At 40.5% G+C, this 18144-nt stretch overlaps 1 protein-coding gene across 3 annotated transcripts in view; it reads right to left on the reverse strand.

Moving 5' to 3' along the window:
- The window catches only part of appl2 (adaptor protein, phosphotyrosine interacting with PH domain and leucine zipper 2), a 29514-nt gene extending 14600 nt beyond the window's left edge, over nucleotides 1–14914 (reverse strand). Inside the window, exons 1-11 of one of the 3 annotated variants that reach the window (XR_015525492.1) lie at nucleotides 14814–14914; nucleotides 11968–12066; nucleotides 9720–9779; nucleotides 9535–9606; nucleotides 8349–8436; nucleotides 6519–6560; nucleotides 6362–6420; nucleotides 5213–5359; nucleotides 5010–5092; nucleotides 3275–3427; nucleotides 1460–1648 (exon numbers count right to left, since the gene is read on the reverse strand). Coding sequence is in view for 2 of the 3 variants with exons in the window: in NM_001128075.1 (NP_001121547.1) it covers nucleotides 1460–1648; nucleotides 3275–3427; nucleotides 5010–5092; nucleotides 5213–5359; nucleotides 6362–6420; nucleotides 6519–6560; nucleotides 8349–8436; nucleotides 9535–9606; nucleotides 9720–9779; nucleotides 11968–12066; nucleotides 14814–14870 (1049 nt within the window). In the remaining variant the exon portion in view is untranslated. 3 annotated transcript variants of the gene reach the window in all.
- Between the last annotated feature and the right edge of the window lie 3230 nt (nucleotides 14915–18144).

Genomic DNA, 18144 nt, shown 5'->3' on the forward strand with positions numbered 1-18144 from the left:
TGAGCACTAAGCCTCGCTGTGTGAACATAGCCTAATGGCTGGTACAGTACGGTACAGGTCATCTTTATCAGGCTTGCTTGGTAACTACTACCAAGGGTACCCTTTTGGTGGGCGTGGTGTATGACTGATATCTCCGATATGTAACCAAATAAAGAAAAACTACACACATCATACATTTCGTCCTTATTTAGGTTTAAAACAACACAAAATATAGCCCACAGTCAATGAAAACCTCTCATCTGTGTGTGTAATCTTCAGCAGCATGTGTAGAAAGTAATGTTAGAGAGTAATTCCATCATTTCCAGTTCATATTAATCCAAAAGGTGAAGATAAAAATTTAAACAAGGCAGTTTGTTCACGTTTGCTGAAGAAATAAGTCCCCCTTTTCCCCCGGCTTCTCCTTTTTTTCCGCGCTTCACTCTCACGTAATCGTCAGTAATCAAGCGCACGTTATTATCATCAGCTCAAGAAGTTTGTTATTTTAGATATGTGTACATAGCCTAATGGCTGGTACAGTACAGTACAGTTTATCTTTATCAGGCTTGCTTAGTAACTACTACCAAGGGTACCCTTTTGGTGGGCGTGGTGTATGACTGATATCTCCGATATGTAACCAAATAAAGAAAAACTACACACATCATACATTTCGTCCTTATTTAGGTTTAAAACAACACAAAATATAGCCCACAGTCAATGAAAACGTCAGTAATCAAGCGCACGTTATTATCATCAGCTCAAGAAGTTTGTTATTTTAGATATAGACGCGCAGCGAGCGCAAACAAGAAAGCGAAAATGCTCGCGCTTCAGACTGGCTCGTAACAAACTATGAGGCACATGGTTCTGCTCTCCGCCATGGCTTTGTGGCTGTTCATCAAGACAATGACAAGGTTTGTTTAAGCCTGGGTCAACCATGGCTCGTTATTATATGTATATATAATTCCGCTGTAATCTCTCGGCTATGTATTTTCAACATGGCGTTTTTGTTTTTTGTTTTCATTCTGACTTGCTGCGTAAGCGAATGACGCATCTCTTTAAACCAATAGCCCTCAGTCGTGCGTGTAGCTCCGCCTTTTGGTACCCTTTGTCATGTTTGGTACCATTTCGGTATGCCTTTTGACAGTGGAAACGGCCATAAAAGCCTACCAAACCAAACCGTACTGTACCACTCAGTGGAAACGGGCCATTAGTGTCTTCAACATACTGCACAATATATTCCTTTGTGTTCAATAGAACAAAAAATCTGAAGTGGAGGATGAGTAAATGATGACAGTTTTCATCTTTGGGTGAGCTCCCTCTTTCTTTCAGCTTTTAAAACATTCTTAGCCAGATCAAACTCAATTTTTTTAGTTTTGGGTGAACTACCCCTTTAATTTACATTGTTAAAAACTCACTGAAAGCTGGATTAAACCTTAGCACACACACACACACTACAAGCACAGGATTCAGATGATATGCATACGTTTTGCCGTTGGGTGAAGTGATCTGGAAGCAGTATCGTCGATCCTCACAATCCACGGCCATGACGGAGCTGTTGTCCAGATCCAGAACCATCCCGCCGGCCACTGCGCCCCGCGGCTGACACATCAGATTCCCACCCTGAGTGAAGAAGAAGAGCCGGTCCCACGCCGTCGTCACCAGACCTGTCTTACTGCACGACACACACAACATCCATCAGGTCTGAAGTTTAAAGGTTTACCATGGTTTGGGAAAAGGTTTTACAACTGCTAACACTGTCTGTTATACCATTCCTATATGTACAGGGTTTTTTTATGACTTTTTTTATGACAACATTACACTACCTGACAAAAGTCTTGTCGCTTATACAAGTTTTAGGAAAAGCAAATAATAATTTGACTTCTAGTTGATCATTTGGTATCAGAAGTGGCTTATATGAAAGGAAAAGGCCTCTAGATTACGGTTATTTTGCCAAAATAAAACATGATCATGCCTTGCTTTTTAATTATTTATTTTTGACAGTAAGGTCTGACTTTGCTGAGACAAAAAGTCACTTAACAAAAATAATGTACAGTACAGAATATAAAGTCATGCTGCAGAGGAGAAAGAATGAGTATTGTGTCTGACTCCATCATGAGCTTGGAGGACTGCATCCATACATCTCTGACATGACTCAAATCACTGAATAATAAACTCATCTGGCAAGGAAAGCGTTCTTGCAGGACTCCCAGAGTTCATCAAGATTATTTAAATTCATCTTCAACGCCTCCTCCTTAATCGTACCCCAGACATGCTCAAACATGTCTGGTGACTGGTCTGGCCAATCCTGCAGCATCTTGACCTTCTTTGCTTTTTGATGTGGAGGCTGAAGTATGAGGAGACCACATTTCCAAAATGCTCATGTATGAACTATTAAGCTAAACTTTGGCTTCTAAAGTATAGATAAAATGAAATAATGTAAATAAAAATAAGTCTCCAATAGTGATGGGTCGTTCATGATTTGATCATTTTGAACGAATCTTCAATATGACTCGGGAACTACGAGTCCTCTCATGGAGTGATTCGTTCATCCGCACATGCGCACATTTGTGCAGGTGGTAGCGTTCATTTCAAGACTTTTGAGTCGTTCATCGCAGAAAAGCAGAAGCCAATCATATGCGTTTAGAGCCGGAAAAAGAATTGAACCGTTCATCTCTCGGGTCCTCTATCGGGATTGAGTCAATCATTCCTCACGGGCCAATCATTAGAGCCGGAAAAAGAATTGAATTGAAATGTGAACTAATCATCATGGCTCCTATCGACTATCGATTGGTTAAGGTTATATGTGACTGTCAGTGTATCATGAACAAACCACTGACATTTGAAGACATGAAGAGGTGAGCTGAGCAAAGAGACAACAATACCTTCATAGCCAAAAGAGCAGGTAAACAATGTATTATTATTTTCTCCTTCTTAAAGTATTCTATTTATGACTTATTTGCTATGTGATCAACCTTTCGGGCTAGTTGTAGATGTGTTTGGAAGCAATTCGTAACATTTTAATAATATTTTGGCAAATTGAACCAAATGAACGAAATGACTCGGAAAAAGATTCGTTCATCTCGATGAACGAGACTCAAAGATCCGAGTCAGTAAAATGATCTGAACTTCCCATCACTAGTCTCCAAGCATTTTGCACTGTGATGATCACCCCAGCAAATACAATGTGAATGTTCTTAACGGTGAAATAATAAATAATGTCAATGATATCAATATTGTGCATGTTAATAATCACCACATATTAAATATCAGCATATGATAAGTGTAAAGAGAGCCGTACTTCCTGATGTTAAGGTAACCGGCTTTCTGGATGAGGGCACGGCTGACGGCGGCTTGATCATGGTCGGGCATGTAGACTGAGTCGTCCACAGACAGCAGCTCTCTCTGAGACGAACGCATCACCTCTGCGTCAATTTCCAACTGAGACTCGATGCTGAAGAGGAGAGAACACTATGAGCCAATCACAGCGCAGTCTGAACCAATCACAGAGCAATATGAGCCAATCACAGAGCACAAAGTGTGAGTCAATCTAATCATAAACAGAGCAGAGCTTGAGCCAATCACAGAATACAAAACAGGATATAAGCAGAGAGACAGACTGAGAGCCAATCAGAGAACAGAAGGAGTACAAAAGAAAGCGTGGGCCAATCACAGACACAGAGCAAAATGAGCCAATCATAAACAGAGCACAGAGCTTGAGCCAATCACAGACTACAAAACAGGGAATAACAGAGACACAGAGTGAGAACCAATCACAGAGCAGAATGAGCACAAAGGAAAGCGTGAGCCAATCACAGACATGGAGCAAAATGAGCCAATCATAGACCACAAAAGAGGATATAAGCAGAGAGACAGAGCAAGAACCAATCAGGAGGAGCACAAAGGAAAGTGTGGGCCAATCACAGACAGTGAGCAAAATGAGCCAATCATAAACACAGAGCTTGAGCCAATCAGACTACATAACAGGGAATTACAGACACAGAGTGAGAACCAATCACAGAGCAGAATGAGCACTAAGGAAAGCGTGAGCCAATCACAGACATGGAGCAAAAAGAGCCAATCATAGACACAGACCAAAGGGCTTGAGCCAATCATAGACCACAAAAGAGGACATAAGCAGAGAGACAGAGTGAGAACCAATCACAGAACAGGAGGAGCACAAAGGAAAGTGTGAGCCAATCACAGACACCAAGCAGAATTAGCCAATCAGAAGGCAGAATGCGTTAACCATAGAGCACAAAGTACAAGTCAGCAACATAAACAGAATGAGCCAATCACAGATTGTGATCCAATCATAGACACAAACCATAGATCTTGAGCCAATCACAGAACAGAACGTGAGCCAATCACAGACAGAGCAGAAGCCAATCATCAGTACAAAGCGAGGAGCTTAAGCAAATCACAGAGAGCACACAGAGTGAACCAATCACAGAGACAGAGCAGATTGAGCCTATCCAAGCACAGCATCCAATCAAAGACGCAGAGCTGGAGCCAATCAGAAAGAAAGCACACCAAGTGAGCCAATCACAGAGCACAGAACAGGAGCCAATGGCTGCATTCCAGTCCATTTTTTTAATCCCCTTCACTCACTAACCTCTCTCTGTCTCGTTCACTCTGATATACATCACTGATTACCTTACACAAGTGTCCACTACTGGTGGAGCATCTGAATGGGTTTAAATGTAATGCCCTAAACCCTTGAGCACTGGAGAACTACACTGTTACACAACCGCAATCATGTGGGTATGTAGTAGACATATAAAGCCGACACGCTCCCTTGGTCCAATTTGAGGCTCCAATCTGACGTCTCTCATACACTTGATGAAGTAGAACGCACTTTAAAATGTCAGCAGGCACTCCCCAGAGGGAACAAGTGAAGGGAAGTTGACAAGTGTGTGTGTGTAAGTGGAGTGGAACGCAGCGAGTCAAAGAACAGAGCAGAATGAGCCAATCGCAGGACAGAGCCAATCACACACACACAGACTGTAGGTCAAGTAAGAAGCAAAGTGTGGTACCTCTCATTCATGTTGGACACCGAGTTGAGAAAACTGTCCAGCTTCTTAGACACCAGCTCCATTCCCTTCTTGAAGAAATTGATCTGTGGAAATCAAAGAGGATTGATAAACGTTCATCTGGACTGCTCATAAACGAGATATAAAGTCAGATCAAACAGGATTAAACAGTCCTGATCAGACTAGTGTGTAGTTTGGAGTATGACCTGAGCGTGTGTGTATCCCAGCATGGGCTCCAGCATGGCCACTCTCTTCCTGTACTGCAGCGCATTCAGAGCACAATAATACTGCATTGCTGCCTGGTGCTGCTTCCTGCGCGAATACGCCACCTCTCGCACCACCTCCGCTTTCACCTGTCCACACACACACACACACACAGTAAATTAGTTTTAGTGAATTCTGGGGACTTTCTATTCACTTCTATTGTGTTTATACTGACCAAATGCATTTCACTTTCAGACAAACATATTTTAGTTGTTTAAATTCAAGGCTGAACACACAATGGTAAAAATGATAGATTTACCATGCTTCTGAGCATTTCAGAGACCAAGTATCCGCACAAGCATGGTAAAATGACAGACTTACTACGGTTGTGTGGAGACCAAATAATCAAAGAAGCATGGTAAAATGACAGATTTTACCATGGTTGCATGGAGACCAAATATTGAAACAAGCATGGTAAAATGACAGATTTTACCATGGTTGTATGGAGACCAAATATCCAAATGAGCATGGTAAAATGACAGATTTTACCATGGTTGTGTTGAGACCCAAAAAAATCAAAGAAGCATGGTAAAATGACAGATTTTACCATGGTTGTGTGGAGACCAAATAATCAAAGAAGCATGGTAAAATGACAGATTTTACCATGGTTGTATGGAGACCAAATATCCAAATGAGCATGGTAAAATGACAGATTTTACCATGGTTGTGTTGAGACCAAAAAAAATCAAAGAAGCATGGTAAAATGACAGATTTTACTATGATTGTGTGGAGACCAAATAATCAAAGAAGCATGGTAAAATGACAGATTTTACCATAATTGTATAGAGACCAAATATCCAAATGAGCATGGTAAAATGACAGATTTTAACACTGTTGTGTGGAGACCAAATATCTAATAAAGCATGGTAAAATGACAGATTTACCATGGTTGTGTGGAGATCAAATAATCAAACACGCACGGTAAAAATGACAAGGTAAACATTTTCCCATGCTTGTGTGGATATTTGGTCTTCAAAATGTTGCATAAATAACTAAACACACACACACACACACACACACACACACACACATGTGCACAACACATACACAAACAGCTCAGCTCAGTTTAACAGCTCAGCATTGACATTTACCTTCTCGTTTTCTCTTTTTTTAGGCAAACGGCTGTATTTCACCATGGCGGCTTCGTGCTCTGAGGAGACCAACACAGACAGGGGAAGGATTTGTATTTGTACTAGAAATATTTTTCTGTGATCCACTTTTAATAAAATTATATTACGATCTTTATACCATCAGTGGCGATGCTGAAAATCTCCTTCAGTGTGCTGATCTCTAAAAAAACACACACACACACATCTCAGCTTCATCAACTTCTCATTGGTGAAATAAAAACACATGTAAAAAAAATAAATAAATATAAAAAAAAGAGTAGCAATATAAGTGAAAATAACTATAACTAAATAATTGGAGAGTTTTAAAGGCAAGCTACATCAGCTAGATCAAAATAATAAAAAACACTGATATATACTGGTGTTGTCATGGTTCTGGAATTTGATACCAATCGATACCGTAATTTTAAAAACGTCCATTTCCTGCTAAAATGTAAGCGCTGTTGAGCACGTTCTTAAACAGCGCTGATTTGCAACTCAACAGAAATGAAACTTTTATTGGCCGTGAAGGTCTTTAGTTTCGGCACTCACACTACAAGAGTAGTGCCCAAGTGAATCGAGCTGTGTGAGTGCTCTGAATCAGGCTCAGGCGCGGTTCAGTTGGCCAGCACTGGCCCGGTTGGAAGAGGTGTGCCAGAGCGCGGTTCACTTGGGCTTTGGCGCGGTACGCTTGTAGTGTGAGTGCAAAGTGCAAAGCCCGAAACTAAAGATGAGACGTAACTTTTAAAGGACTGTTTCATATGGATTTATTAATCATTCTTACTGTTCAGTGAACACAAACTGTTGTAGTTTATTAAAGACGCAAACCCCTCACTGCACGACAGCTGTCACCTTCAGCAGACCTCTTAATTCCTGCAGCACGAGAACGTTATGATTGTTTATGAGCGTCGAAAGTGGCTGATCTGTTCGGCGAAATATTTGACTGCGTGTCACCGCATGTCAAACGCCTAAACCGATATAACTAAATAAATGTAAACTGTGCTGAGCGAGAGTGCTTTACCTTTGTTAAACTGAACAGCACATCATCGATGACATAAGCGTGCTCGGGCTCGAATGCAATGTGAGTGAGGGCCGTCGGGGGAGGGGGGGCAAGCGTGCCTTGGCCCGGTTCAAAGCAACTGTACATAGTGTGAGTACGGCCTAAAGGCTGATTTATACTTCTGCGTCAAACACCGGCGTATGCTACGGCGCTGACGCATAGCCCTTCGCCGTGGCCATCGGCGTCGCTGACGTGCACCTCTCAAAAAATGTAACTACACGTCGCAACAAAGCGTAGCTCAAGCTCTGTGATTGGTCGGCTTGGTAGCGCTGACGAGTTTGGGCGGGACCGAGAGCCGCGCGAATGGCGCGAGTCATTGTTTACAAGTGTGGAGTCCCGTGAAGGAGCTCCGGATGGATAGTTTTGTTTTGTGTTTACCTCATAGTTAAAGTTGTTGCACGTCCGCCAGTTCCTGCCTCAAAATGAGCGAGTTTGAGCCACTTGTACATCCCGGAAGTGTTCAGGAAAAGCAAAAAACAGCGGAAAAACTCGACACAGAGGAACATTTACACCTCACTGCCAACTAGCGTTTCGGAAGTGTTAATGCAGACCAACAGAGACAGCGCACAGAAGTATAAATGCACAGCCACGCGCGTTGCATGAGCCGTGGGTTACGCCAGTCTCTTGACGCAGAAGTATAAACCAGGCTTAAGACTTCTAAACACGACAGAAGTAAAAAATGCTATATGAAATAATACATAACTTATTTGCTCTGTTAAGAAAAACTTAAGGAATTTTTGAATAATAAAAACTCACAGGAGAGCTAATAATTTTGCCTTTCACTGTGAGAATTAAGCAAAAAAAAAACTAATATAAAAAATGTATGATCAGAAAATACAAACACTTCAATATTCAATGATCAAATGCAAACAATTCAAATAAATCCTGAAGGAAACCGCTATGAGACTGTACCAGTGAGGTCCTTCTCTCTGAACTGCACCATGGGAAACACCATCTTATCCGCGATCTGAGTGGACAGTTCAGAGTGCAGAGCGTTCAGCTGGAGAGAGAAACCAACAGATGTTAATTAGATACTATTAAAACATTATCATTAATGACAGTGCAGGAAACGGAGATTCACTCTGAACTGTTTATGCTTTACTTTTTAGCCTGAGTAACATGAACTAAAATTTAGCACAGTATGAGGCGTGTGGTGAAGGTCATGTGATTGGGCTGAAGGTCATCTGACCAGGTGATCTCGCCATCTTGGCAAGCATCAGACCTCCTGCCTGTGAGCAGCAGCACAGAGCAGATGATCGCTACACTGATGGACACACACACACACACACACACAGATAGACACACTCACAGACAGACACAAACACACTCACATGTATCCATGCACACAAAGTCATGCACCTACAAATGCACACAAACACACTCACGCATGCAAGCACAAACTAATTCACATACCCGCACACTCACTCAAGCATGTACGCACACACACACACACACAAACACACACTCATATGCCTGCACGCAAAAACACACATGCCTGCCCACTCACAAACACATAGTTATGCACGCACACTCACTCACTCACACACACATAAACAAACAAACACACACTCTTGCAGGCCCAAACAGACACAAACACACTTATGCACGCATAAAATCATAAACAGGCATACACACTCACGTACACTCATGCAAGCACACACACACTCCCTGAAGCATGCACACAGACATACGCATCCACTCACAAACACACACTCGCATTATCGCAAAAACCCAAACACATGCACGCACACACACGCACACACACGCACACACACACACACACACACAAACACAAGCTTGCTTGCATGTACACTGACTCACACACGCATACTCTCAAAAAACACACACAAATGCCCTCACTCAAGCACGCACACACACTCACAGACATATGCAGACACACATGCACTCACTCACTATGCACACTCACAAACACACACTCACATGCCTACATGTAAATCCATAGATGCACCTGCACAGTCTGCACACTCGCACACAGACACACACTCTCGACCTCTCACAAATGCATTCACTCGGTCACATAAACACACACAAGCACACACACACATGCACGCACGCACACACACGCTCTCTCACTCACCTCTTCCACACTCTTGGCGAACTGCTGTAAAGTGTTGATCACCTCTTCATCTCCTTTGGCCAGAGCAAAGTTCTGCACACACACACACACACACACACACACATGTACACAGAGCATCAGGTCAGACTGATGAGAAACACATCAGACATCCAGAATATCCCAGAATTCCTCATCACAGCGCTCACCTGCTTCTCGTACTCCAACAGCTGCTTCGAAAGCTGTTCGGTCGCCAGAGCCATTTCATTCTGCACAGCACATTCATTTACATATTATTACACACACACACACACACACACACACACAGTTATGCTAACACAGACAACAAAATCTCAACATTTTAACTGTGGGCATCTTTGTGAGAATCTGTTATGTATATATATAAACACATACTAAATAAACTATTATTCTAGATTTGTATACTATATTCTTGTACTTGTCAAACTTAAAATATTCAGCATATATTAAGGGTCTGTATTTACATATTCAGGGTTAAATTATTATTCAAGCCGTATTTTTATGCACATTTTGTCAGTAAAGTCGTTTCTAGTTGTAACGGAGGCCAGCTAGCAAAGTGCTATGCAGGTAAACCTCACTCCTCTGACCTCTAAAGGTGACAGACGCTAGAGGGCATGGTCTTTAGCCTCCTTGTTAGAGTAATCGACTCCCATATAAAGAATCACCAGTTCGATCCCATCTCAGAACGGGTTGGGTGCAGTAGAACTGGCGAGTACACGTGGGGGCTCGTCCGGGATGGGAGTGAGAGTAACGAAGGCCAGCTAGCAAAGTGCTATGCAGGTAAACCTCACTCCTCTGGACACAAAAGGTGCTGGCCATGTTCTTTAACCTCCTTGTTAGAGCAACCGACTCCCATAATCACCGGTTCGATCCCAGTTCAGACCAGGTTGGGTGCAGTAGGACTAGTGAGTTACACATAGGGGCTCATTTGGGATGGGAGTGAGATTTAGGGGGGTGAGTAAGGGTGTCACGATCCTCCTAATCCTCGATTCGATTACATTTTCGATTAAGAATAATTAATTAATTAATGACCAATTAATTATTTGTAGCCTACCGTTTAAACTACTTGACCTGCATGGTCTTTGTTTTACCCATAAACAAATCATACAGTAAATGAATAAAGGCAAGATACACACATAATTACCACCTGTCAATCACTTTTTCTGCGGGACTCGTGAATAGGCAGTGATCTGTGTCGTTATAATGGCGTCGGTAAAAAAGACGCACAGCCAACAGTATCTGAGGTGTTCGCTAAAATGACTAAGTACAAGTGAGTGAAAGATTGAAGCAGTCTACTGATCCTCTGACTGCCTGAACCCGCTGTCTCGAGCCCATGGCTGTGTGTGTGCGTCTGTGTGTGTGTGTCAGAGGTAGAGAGGAAGGAGGGCTGCTCAGAAACACCACACGCCACTGTGGATGTCAAATCGTTGTCGTTCTAAAATGCCATTTAAAAACAAAGACAGTGTAAACAGGGCCTGAGTGTGTACTTTTCGCGAGCGGATTTGCAACTGGGGCGGGCGGAGGATCGCGATGCCGGTGTTGTCTATCGGACGAACCCATACGTAATACGTACATAGCAGAGCTTGCAGAACTGTGTTTTTTTTTGTCGACAACACGAACGTTGTCAACATAACTCACTGGAAATCCAAAATGCTTACACACCAGCGACTTCATTGAAAGAGGAGAGGGTTTAAGCTCTGTCGACGGGTCTCCTGCTTCTGCAGTTCAACAAGCACTTCAACAAGCCTGTTTTTTCCCGTTTGGCAAGCCAAGCTGACGTGACATGGTGGCGTGGCAGCATCGACGATTCTATTTTTTGATTCGATAATCGAAATTGAGCATAAATTTCGATCGATTTCGATTAAAAATCGAAATCGTGACACCACTAGGGGTGAGTGTAACGAAGGCAAGCTAGCAAAGTGCTATGCAGGTAAACCTCACTCCTCTGACCTAAAATGGTGCTCCAGCGACAGACGCTAGAGCAGTGGTGGGTGAACATTTTAGACCTGAGAGCCACATCGAGTTTTGCAAACCAAGTGAAGGGCCACATGTAAAATTCTTTTTAAAAATAACAATTATTTATAGTGGCAGTATGCATGGAATATGTAATATCGAACAGAAACATGTCACATTAACACAAAGCAGATCTTTTAAAAATATTTTAAGTCAAATCAACCCCTGTGTGCCTTGGTGACATCATCAGAAGGAAACTTGATTCATAGGTGGAGTTTGCTAAATTAAACCTTTTCATTAAAACACTTTTCCTCTCATCATCTACGTTAAGCTGCTTCGACACAATCTACACTTTAAAAAGTGCAACAGAAACGAAGAGAAATTGAACTGAAATGATAAATTGTGCATGATAAAGAAGAAGTACACAACATTTCGCTGTTCAGGTCAACGTAGAAATGCGTGTACCTGTGCTCCAAACACTCTCTGCATAGACTGGAGCAGCTGGTTTGTGTAGTTTGTGAGAGTTCCTGCATCCTCCTCGAACACACTGAGCAAGGACCTCGTCTGAAACAGCAATCAATACAGAACGCATCAAACCATGTTACTAACAGCGTACTTAAAGAGCCCATATTATGGGTTTTTGAAAATGCCCTTCCATGTAGTGTGTAACACAGCTCTAAGTGAAGTGAAGTATCCAGCTAAGGCTTAAATCTGTAAGAGTACAGTGTTTAAAACGGTTGATTCATCTATAAAAGAGTCGACTCATAGTGCTTTAAACGAGTCGCCTTGATACCGATTCATTAGGTGTTTCGCCATGGCGTACGAACGAAACCAAGTTATTCACGTGCACGCGCAAACCCGGGAGATTTAAAGTTGCCTCGTTGACTCTAGCTTGCAAATGTATTTAGTTGTGATTTGTCACTTGTAACTGCGTGTACTGTATGAGATTAACTGGCTTGATTCTCATATCGGGTGCAAAGCCACGTTTAAAACGCGACGCGTGCTGCTTTGTTAACGGAGCTTCGTGGAGGAGGAGTGGTGTGTGTGTCTGTGTGTGCATGTGTGTGTGCGTGTGCACGTTCTGTCGTCCGGAGGTGTGTGTGTTTGTTTGTGTGTGTGTGTGTGTGTGTGTGTGTGTGTGTGTGTGTGTGTGTGCGCGCGCGCGCGCGCGCGCGTCCGGAGCAGGGTTAAGTGTGTGTGTGTGAGTGCAATATGTGTGTCTGTGAAGAGAGCAGAGTGAGACAAGCTAGAAGATCTCCTCAACTGTTTTTGGAGTTTTTGCTCAATAAAATAGTCGTCTGTATTTTCAAGTCCATCGTCTGTATTTACATTCACCCACTGGCAGCTAAAATCCACGCCTACACTATCGAGCGTGTATGAACTGTGATTACTTTTAAATTGCTGATTAGCTGTTTGGCATTTCACTCTCTGACTGAAGGCAGTCGACCAATCGCAACAGACTGTCATTGGTCCAATCAGCGCAGATTAGCTTCGCGCTAAGGAGGGGTTTGGGAACAAATGAATCACTGAACGATTCATACGGGAGTCGCTGGGATAATTAGGTAAAAATAAATGCAGATTATAAGACCATGAAAGTGTTTTTTTGACCTTGCATGCATATTAAACTGTTGTTGGAGACCCTTACAACCAAGATATGACCCTATTTCATGCATAATATGGGCTCTTTAAAGGGAACAGTGATGAGAAAGAAAACCAGCTGTTCATGCACTCAGCCGCAGGTCATCTAAGATGTAGATTTATTTTTTTCTTTAGTAGAAATGAAAGATTTTTAGCTGAAACTGTGATGCTTGTTGATTCACAAAGTACTGATTAATCGATCAATCATCATTTTTACAGTAAAAACAACCATGAAAACTAACAATATAATGTCTTTTGAAGCAAAACAACATGAAAAAATGTCCGCTTTCTGCTTGATTTTGTTTCAAAAGAGCTCAATGTATCACCAGAAGCCACAGGTAATCATTTTGTTTTGCCTGTATGTAGTTTTTTAGACTCTCAGAGTGTTGGTAGCCATTAATTTGCATGAATAATCGAGAACTGCTAAAAGCTTTCTTTAATGCTCAACTGAAGACTCAAGGTGAGCAAATGAATAGCAAATTTTTATTTTTTTGCTAGCTATGAGTGTTAGCACAGGTGTGGTGTGAAGTTATTGAGGTAAAGTTGGTCTTATATTCGCACGTTCATTCATTTTAATCAATTTTTTAAGGTTTATTCCACTACTTTGTATATTTCTGTCAATAAATTGCATGTAAATATGACTTCAAAACAACATTACCAATTTTTAATTGACTGCTAGTAATGCTGTCTCTTGATAGTCATTGGCTGCTAATGTGAGTTCACTATTTAGACTGGAGAAAGTCCAAATGTGCGACAATGAAAGCAACTTTACCCTAATTGTGAAGCATGATGGGTGTAAGCGCAGGTGTGTTCAGCACAGACTGGGTGTGTTTCTAATATGCAAACAAAGCAATTGACCAGGCGAAGACTACCTGTAGGTTCACAATCTCCAGCACAGAGCATTATGGGCTGTGATGACTCAGATACATAACTCTTGCTTATGAAGTAAATCATTAGTTCAGTCAGAATATCACAAGTATGTGGGAGAGGCTGGACTGTTTGATGAACTGCAACACCATGAACATGCAAATTAGGCCTGTTTAGATTTATTGCAGGCAAAAAAAACATACAATGCATAAAATAATAGACGAAAGACTTTCTTAGAAACGTTTCACTGGATTTCTCATACATGTTAGACGCTAATATGACGACAATTTGTTGTTGTTTTAATATGACGTTGATGTTTCAAATAAGATACGTGCTGAAATGTATTAGTATCAGACATAAGTGGGTTTGACCACCTAAACAACACCACAGTCCGCCCATACAGGCCGATTTCATTCACAACTTAACTACCAGCAACACAATTACAACTTTAAATCCAAAAAGCATAGAGCACAACGCGTTTGTTGCGTCAGGCGCACGTATATTTGACACGCGTCACTAATATTTATAAACATATGACCAACATACGTGCACGCTGCGTCTCTTCTATGGCCTTTATTTGAGAAAGCAGCTCTTTAGAAATGAACCTACACATGCAGTTACGTTAACTAAACGAGCTGAGGTGATCCTTCACTTCTTTTGACTCAAACTTTTGATGTTTTATTCAGGTTAGCTTACACAGACGCGCTGCGACCAGCGACAGACACGCGTCTGCAACGCAAAACGCACAAATGCAAACAGTTTGAGTGCTAAAGCGTTGCACAGTGATCCAGCAAACAATTGTTTACCTGCGGACTGTCCTGCAGGGCCTCCTCGAGTAATAATTTGTGATGAACCGCCGGCATCTTTCGCGTTGGGGACGGTGGAAACTGAATATACAAGGCGGACTACATTTCCCAGCGTACGCCTTGACATAGCCGATCCGGAGGTGCATTAGTGTGGCATCCTGGGAAATGTAGTGGCTTTTTCCCCCGGCTACAAAAATATGCATAAATGAGTATCAAAAATCATAAACGACGTAAGAATCGAAACATATATAACACGATATAAGATAAAGTGTTTTATTAATGTAGATGGGAAATTTTGCTAACTTCTATCTGACAAAATACATTTGCACTCTGCTAGCACATAGCCATGTAATATATAGCTATATATTACACAGACGGATACAAAGGGAATAATTGTGTTTTTTTTACTGTCCACAGAGCTGTTGGATTGAAATTGGTGAATGTTTTGTTCAGGTTTTCTCTCCAGGGCTGACTGAGCGGTCTTATAAAACAGAAGTATTTTAGGCATGGGACGATAACCGTGTTCAAGGTATACCGCAATTTGGAAAAGTCAAGGTTTTAAAACCGTCAAAATTTTCTTCTATGGTAAGGAATTTTTAAATTTTTTTGTTTTTTTGTTTTTTAGGAGAGCAGTATCTCCTGCAGAAAAGATCTCCAAAGCTGCCGTTTTAAATGGTGAAAAAAATCAGTGTTTTTGAAACAAATGAAGACAGCAGAAGTCCATAATTGATTTGAATTATTTAGCCTGACATGTTTACTGCTTTAAAATATTATAAATGTTTCTCAAATAAAAATATATTGTGCTCAAAGGGGAAAAAAGGTTTTGATTTTTACCCAGACGTTAAAAATAATTTATTTTACAGCAGTAATCTCAATACCGTGATATTTAAATCGAAGGTTATCATACCATCAGAATCTTATAGCGGCCCATGCCTATACTGATGTTTATCGCAAAAAAAATAAAATAAATGAAAGAACTCTAGTGTGTGTGTGTTTTATGGATTTATGAGCTGGACGCGACAAAACTTTACAAGTTTATTAAAGAATTAAAAATTGAATGAATTGTATTTTTTATATTTTTTAATGTGACAGAATAAGTAAAAAAAATGTAAATAAATAAAATTAATAAAAATAAGCCTCCCGACAAAAAAGAAGACAGCTAATGAATTTAAATGCACACAGATGGATTTGATCTCATCATGCTTCACTGGCTTCACATTGAAATGCAGAAAGCAGCATGGCATGACGTTTGGTTAAAAATAGAATTAGGCTCAAGTGAGAGAAAATGTGTCAAAGTGGCAACATCCAACATTGTTGTTCCTCATACTATATTAAAATAATTAAATATAGTCTCCAAGTTGATTGAATTGCCCTTTTTCATTATATTAATATTTTATTTATTAAAATGAATTATAATGCCTACCTAAGATTTCTATAAATGTTTCCCTGGACCACAAAACCGGTAAAAAAAAAAAAAAAGTTCTACACCTCCTTTACTGAATCAGTCATCTGCACGTCAATAACTGTCTTGTTTAGCTCAGCTACTAAATCTGACCTTTGAAGACTATGTCGAATAGTTCGGACTGCTGAGCGAATAACTGGTACAACCCTCCCTACTCTCCAAGAACTGTACTTATCCAGAGTGAGCTGAAGGGCAGCCAAAATCACTCTGGACCCCTCGCACCCAGCACACTTGCTCTTTGAACTGTTACCCTCTGGTCGACGCTACAGAGCACTGCGCACCAGAACAGCCCAACACAGAAACAGTTTCTTCCCTCAGGCAATCCATCTCATGAACACTTGATGATAATAATTATGGAACCAGCATACTTGCTGTACACTTTTTTATACACATACTGCAAACACTTATTTAACAACATAATTTGCACATAACAGCTGCACTTATCAATTTGTATATTTGCATTTACTACTTACTTCTATTTTTAAAATATATTTATTAACAGTTTTTTGTCCTATCTCTGTAATTCTGTTGCACTGTAAAAGCTCTGTCATTAAAACATTGTATGTGTGAACGTACCTGACAATAAAGCTCTTTCTGATTCCGATTCTTATGATGCATTAGTATATTTGTGGCATAGCCAAAAACATTTTATGAATTAAAATGATCGATTTTTCTTTTATGCCAAAAGTCATTTTAATATTAAGTAAAGACCATCTTCCATGAAAACATTCAAAAAATTTCCTTCTGTAAACATGTCAAAACTTAATTTTTGATTAGAAGCACTGCTAAAAACTTAATTCAGAGCATTTTAAAGGTTAAATATTTCCATTTTTTTAAGCATCAAATTCTTGATATTTCACAAAAATGTGTCTCTTCGTTAAATATTTTCCCTGTCCTAATGAATCAATACATCAACGAAAAGCTTATTTTTATTCAGCTTTAAGATGATGAATACTCACCAGCTCCAAAATATTGTTGTATATTATATTAATATATTTACTTAAATTTTTATCATATATTTTTATTGTATATTTAATTTGATATAATTCTTGCTTGTGTTTACTGTTATTTTCAAGGTATTTATCTAGTATAAAAATATGCTTCGTTGCATTTCCTGCAAACTCATATTTCTGGAAGTTGCTGAGACTTTTATTTTAGTATGTTGATTGGGTCTTTTTTTTTGAGCGGAAAAGGGGCAGGATTAAACAAGATGATTAGACAGCTGTAAAGTGAGTTATTTAAAATGACTGTATAGAGGGGTCATGTTCTCTTCTATCGGTCTCACACAATCATGTGATGCATTTTTGCAGGTAAAAGTTTACCAAGCTTGATCTTTGAGAAGCAGCGAGATGTGAAACTTGCACAAGCTTGAGTGTCGCATTCGCAAGCATATAAATGGAAGTCTATGGGGTGAAAAGAGCAGTGTTACCGTGATTTAAAGCAGGGGTTCCCAAACTTTTCAGCCCGCGACCCCAAAAATAATCATATCAGTGGCTCGCGACCCCCATTTTTCCAGGTGGTGTAAATATGTAAACGTTGCAGACACAACTATAGGCAGATATAAACATGAGCTTATTGACAACACAAAAATGCAACAGTCTATTAGCCATATAATGTTTTTTAAAGTCATTTATGGATTTAATTACATTTTGCTTTTAAAATTAAAGGCTGATGGCTGATTGTTATATTTATGTTGTTGTTTCTTTAATGCAACTATTAACTATATTCTGTCGGCTATGAATAAAATATGGTAATTCTGATAGTTTAATAAAATTTATTTGAGTTTTGGATATCACCAAGCGACCCCTTGTCATTGTCCCGCGACCCCCCAGGGGGTCCCGACCCCCACTTTGAGAACCACTGATTTAA

Source organism: Danio rerio, chromosome 25, assembly GCF_052040795.2.
Source record: "Danio rerio strain M-AB ecotype USA chromosome 25, GRCz13ab, whole genome shotgun sequence".
Taxonomy (NCBI): Eukaryota; Metazoa; Chordata; class Actinopteri; order Cypriniformes; family Danionidae; genus Danio; species Danio rerio.